At 41.6% G+C, this 5,707-nt stretch overlaps 1 protein-coding gene across 1 annotated transcript in view; it reads right to left on the reverse strand.

The window, feature by feature from the left end:
• Positions 1 to 5,707, reverse strand: part of Tmem50b (transmembrane protein 50B) — a 39,657-nt gene continuing 33,950 nt past the window's right edge. The window contains exons 6-7 of the mRNA XM_005375687.2: positions 3,971 to 4,028; positions 1 to 892 (exon numbers count right to left, since the gene is read on the reverse strand). Of these exons, the coding sequence (XP_005375744.1) occupies positions 847 to 892; positions 3,971 to 4,028 (104 nt within the window). The 3' untranslated portion in view covers positions 1 to 846. The remainder of the gene's footprint in view (positions 893 to 3,970; positions 4,029 to 5,707) is intronic.

The raw sequence follows: 5,707 nt of genomic DNA on the forward strand, positions 1-5,707 counted from the left end.
ACTATTCCACTTTCTGTAACATGGTTCATGCTTCTCAACTGCAGTGGTCTCAGACTTGCTTGCTACACAACTGTGTGACACCTCACAACAGCAGGCATGTCAGAAGAGAACCCCGCAGACCCCTGAAGCTGCTTTTATAGTAGCTCACTGAATAGCCTTGCAGTCTTCACACATTAACCATAAAAACCAAATTTATTTGATCATGTATTATCCCTTCTCCAATAAATTCACAGCAGAGGAAATCTATTTAAACTTTGTTCGTATTTAAAAATCTTCATATAAAAGTCTACTTCTTTAATACAGAAGAACAAACTTTTTCCTTTAAAAAATCTCATTTTTAAGCCAAAATAAATTACAACTTGCAGAAATACCTTTTTAAATGGCTTGGTACATATTCCAGGTATACAGAGGTACATTTTTTACATCTTCAGAAATTAGAGACACTGAGACAGTATTTACCTCTAAAAGACATGATACAATCCTGGCTCTGGGAATAAATCAAGCCTCAAGTGTCAGGAATAAAAAACTGATATTCATCATTCAACCTACATAGTCTCATATTATATACATATTAATAGTCCAGTCAATGAAAAAAGGACAGAAATTTCATAAACCTATTTCATAACTCAGCACAGAAACGTAAAACATTTAATGTACACGGTGTTCCATTTGGCAATGTGTAAATTATATCAAAGAGATAAAAACTTATCTACAAATGGAATGTAACAAAAGGAAAATGTGATTGAAGTGATCTTAGGGGCCAGGGATATAGCTCAGCAGCACAGCGCCTGCCTGGCAAGCGTGAGGTCATGACTTCTATTCCCGGTACAAAAAAAAGAAGTCATCTCAGGTCCAGAGCTCTTCAGTTCTTCCAAATTTGTAGATCAGCGTGCTAGAAAGATATGAGTATAAATTATAAGGAAAAATATGAAAAAGTAACACAACTCACCTCCTAAATATGCTTTGACAGGTACCTTCCTGATCCCTTTGTATCATTTCTAAAATTAAATGAAAGGTCATGGTGGTGTAGTCTAAATTGCTTGTTTTATAATGCTGTTTAGCCAGGATGGTTGAGCTTAATTAAGTATTCCTGCTTAAAACCTAGATACTTAGAAAACTTGTAAAGGAAAGAGACATTTTTCACGATGGCAAAGCATTAGGGCCATTTTATCTCTCTCAAAGCCTACTGCATCTGAACTACAATTACTGAAGCACCCTAAAATAGACCAGGCTGCAGCTCTTCACTCCTTTAATAAGTAAGTACTGTGTGGCAAACATGAGCTATAGGAGAAGCCCCTAGCCAAGTGCTGGGGTAAGCCAGTCAAAATGAACCAATCCACTCCCTAATGGAGCTCAAAGGCTGGTGAGGGAGACAATCAAATACATTTAAAAACCCAACTGAGAAAAAGCAAGTGCTCTATAAAGGAGTGAAAAGTAAGGCTCTGACCTAGTTAGAAGCAGAGAAAAGCTTTCCTGAGGAGGCAGCAACTGAGCAGAGATCAGAAGGGAAAGTGGGAATTAGCTCAGCAAAGGGAGGGTCAGCGACACAGGACCACGAGGCGACTCGTGCACGTGCTGTGTGTGGGGTTTGAAACGTCAGCAACCCAAGAAGGGATGCGAAGCAGGAATCTGGATACAGGAGTTAGGCCTGGAAACACACCAGTGACTCATCAGCACTTAAGCAGTAACTGAAGTCCTAAGCATAAATGCACTACCCTGGAGAGGAAAAGGAGACAGGATAGCTTATATCAATGCCTTGAGAAAGTTCAAGCAGTGCCCAGGAATGGAGGGCAGTGTGCAGAGGGAACAGAGCGGGAGTACCCAGGGACCGGCAGAGGCCCCGCCCCAGTGCTGCATGTGGTGCTGAATCCAGGCCCGGCACAGGGCCAACCTGCCACTCTGCCCCCCTAGCCTCTTGTGGGAAGCAGTCAGTGCGGCTGTGCTGTCCTCCTGAGCAAAGACTTTAGCCTTTGTTGTTTTTTTTTTTTTTTTATGGCAGTACCAGGGATCAAACTCACAACCTTGTGCTTGCCAGGCAGACGTTTATGCCACTGAGCTATGTCCCCAGCCCCTCTGAGCACAGACTTTAGGACACACAGGTTTCTGCTCATCCAGGTGTTATCTGGATAGGACCATCTACCACCATGAAGGGTTAATCTATTTCAACGTAATCTCTAACTATTGCCCCAAGTGGCTGTCAGTCACAGGCCAAGACAGACAGACTCAACAGAGCAGATACTCAAACATCTTTCACAGTCAGGTGTCTGGGCCACACAGCAGTAAGAGCAAGCACAGACGGAGCATGGGAGCCTCCCCACGTTCAGTGCTCAGGAAGCCCAGAGCTGAGAAGGTGTAGAGAAAGCTCCCCAGGAGGAGGCCTGGAGACAGACCCTCAGGAAACTACGAGGCACTGGGAAAAACAGTTCCCAAACCTCCTGGAGAGCTGGGAAACGTTTTCAGTTTCCTGAACAAAGCGGGGAATCCTCAGAATATGTGGAGCATCAGAATAAAAGGAAAAATGTTCAGCAGGACACTGTATTATTATCTTAGAAAGGGGGAAGAATTAGTCCTACAATAAAGCTGCTCTGGTCTGCCCAATAAAGCTTCAAAACATGACTGATAGAATCAAACTGTTTCCAAGTGGCCTAGAGAACAAGGCTAAAAACACTTCATGGAATACCAAAAGCTCCAGCCCCAACAAACTGCATACAAAGCCACAAATGGGGGAAATACATCCAAAATGAAGGGTATACAAAGCAGGGGGATCAACACACACAAACCGAGAAACGACACAGGCAGTTAGACAAGCACACTGAAATAGTCATAAACATACTTAGTATGAACAAGGCAGAAGGATGGATGTTAAGGACATAGAAAGCATATATAAAAGACCCAAGTCAACTTCTAGATATGAAAAATGTGACATCAAAGATGGAAAATTCACTAGATGGGCTTCATAGGTTAGATACTGCTAAAGGACAGGTCAGTGAACTTAAAGATGCAGCAGGAGAAACTTCCAAACTGAGGCGTGAGAAAAAAACAACAGAAACTTTAAAAAAAAGAAAAAATAATTTAAATATATATATATATATATATATATAACTTTTTTTGAGACAGGGTCCCACAGTGTAGTGCAGGCCTCAAACTGAACCGTACAGTCCGGTGACAACAAACTTCTTAGAGCCTCCAACGTTACTCACAGCTCACTCCGGCATGTGCGGCATAGCGTTACCCTCACTGCCATACTCTATGCTTTTCAGAATGGAGTCTGAGGGCATTCTACAAGATTTTCCCTAAGAAATAACTTTAATATTGTTTTATTTGTATACTTATCTTAAAAATCCAATCAGAAAACTCAAACTCAAGACCCACAAAGTTTCATATGTAGTATGTACAGAATGTATCAAACTGCTCGTTGTTTTTCTTTTAACAGAGGTACATGACCAGGCATGGTGGCACATGCCTGTAGTCTCAGCACTTAGGAGGCTGAGGCAGGAGGATCACTGTGAGTTTGAGGCCAGCCTGGGCTACAAAGTGAGGTCAAGACTAGCCTAACTGCATAGTGAGACCCTGTCTCAAAAAGACCAAAAAAAAAAAAAAAAAAAAAGAGGTACATGATATGGTTTCCTAACAAAGCACAGGCTTTGAAAGCAACCCTGCTCTATACAGCAGTCTCAAGGAAGCTCTTATTTCCCCACTAATAAAGCACGAATAACATTTGACATATGTTAAATGGGAATTAAAATCTAATACATATAAAGCATCCAGCAGAGGTCTTGACACAAAGCAGAGCCCCAAATCAGAGGATCTGATATGTTCTTACATAATAAAGACATTTTTACCTTCTCAAAGAAAACCTATACATTGCAATTCCAGGGATTCTCACTTGTTCTATGAACATGCTGCTCTTGTAACAGAGTTGACATTTCTTTAAATGTTGTAGGTGTGGCTAAGAAATTAAGCAACTTACCTAAAAAATATGAGAGCATTTTGAAAAAACACAGCTAGTCCTGGATAAACATCAGTATCTGCACACACAAAGTAAAATGAATTAGAAAATTGCAAACAGCAATAACAGAGTCCTTGTGTCATTCACAATGACATGCTGTGTACAATACATTCTAACTATTACTCATCAACTCTAAGATATCTGTGGTGAAAACAAAATAATAAAATGCCAATTGTTTTCTCCAAAAGACTGCTCTCATTCTAGATAAAAGTTAGTAAACATTATCAGATTTTGTTTATTATTTTTGTTTTTCATAAAGAAATTGCTAAGGGAGTAGGTAAGAAACAAGCCAAGAAGAGCAAGTACAGAAGTTGCCTCTTGTCAGCTACGTAAAAGCTCCAACATTCAGAAGACGAGCTTCAGTGTCTCCACTGGAACACGCTGCCCTGGGGGAGCCTGCAGGTCCAATAATGCACTATTTTGTTTGTAAGAAACGAGCCATCAGATTGCTGGCACCTCCAAGTGTCTTCCAAGCTGGTGAGTGCCTGCCCTGACAGGCACAACCGCATCCAACAATGACTGAGGGAGTCTTTGCTTTAACTACGTGTTGCCAGCCATTCTTCCGTGTCACTAAGTGGCCATCTTATTGGCATAAACTTTCTTCCAAACCTCACATGCCTGAGTGGCCCGGGGCCCTGGGGCCCATTACTATCCGCTTGCAATTTGGCTATGGAGACAGTAGGCAGTGTAGTACTTTTCCTTTGTAAATGCTTCTGGATGTGAAGTAACTTCCACTTCCAGAAGCAGACCAGGAAGGGCTGTGAGTTGAAGCCTTACTCCTGCGGTGCCCTCCAGGAGAAATACAACAGTCACCAGCAGTTCTTCACAATCATGCAACTGACAGGAACATGCAAGCAACCTGAAAATTTTGCTTTCTTGACTTGAGCTAAATGGTCACAGGCGGTGACAGACTCGGGAAGCAACTGCTCAATCTATGCATGAGGAAACTGTAAGAGCCATTCTGAATGCCTAGTTTTTGACACCAGAATTACACAGCTTTTCACAGAAAATAGCAATTTGTACACCAATGTAACTATTTCCATATGTTGAAGCAACAATCAAATATTTTCAAGCCAGGTGTGGTAGCACACGCCTGTAATCCCCAGCACTCAGGAGGCTGAGGCAGGAGGATCGCTGCAAGTGTGAGACCAGCCTGGGTTACAAAGTGAGTTCAAGGCCAGCCTGCACTACATAGCAAGACCCTGTCTCATAAAAACAAACAAAAAAAAAATTACTTAATTTTTAAAAAACAATTTTCAGACTAGTGTTTAAAACTGCTGCATTAGTTTCACAGACAGTAAGGCTGCCCGCCATCTTGAAACTGTTTTGGTTGGTAGAAGCTAGTTCCATGAAGGTAAATAAAAATAAAGGCTATTATCTACAGGAAACAGGTCAGGCGGGGCGGTGCACACCTCTAATCCAGGCACTCTGGGAGGCTGAGGCAGGTGGATCACAAGTTCGAGTGCCATCTAGGAAAATGAGCAAACTAGTAACACCCTGTCTCAAAATAAAAAGTGACAAAATGCTGGAGTGGAAGCTCAGTGTGAAGGCCCTAGGTTCAATTCCCAGTACCGTAAGTAAATAAATACATACAAGCATGCATGCATACATACATACAGGAAAACAGCTGCATGTGGTAACACTAATATATTTTAAGGTAAGTCAACAGTAAACCACTGGGGGAAAAAAAAAAAAAAA

The sequence above is a fragment of the Chinchilla lanigera genome, unplaced genomic scaffold (genome assembly GCF_000276665.1).
Source record: "Chinchilla lanigera isolate Chin_1 unplaced genomic scaffold, ChiLan1.0 scaffold00006, whole genome shotgun sequence".
In the NCBI taxonomy this organism is placed as follows: Eukaryota; Metazoa; Chordata; class Mammalia; order Rodentia; family Chinchillidae; genus Chinchilla; species Chinchilla lanigera.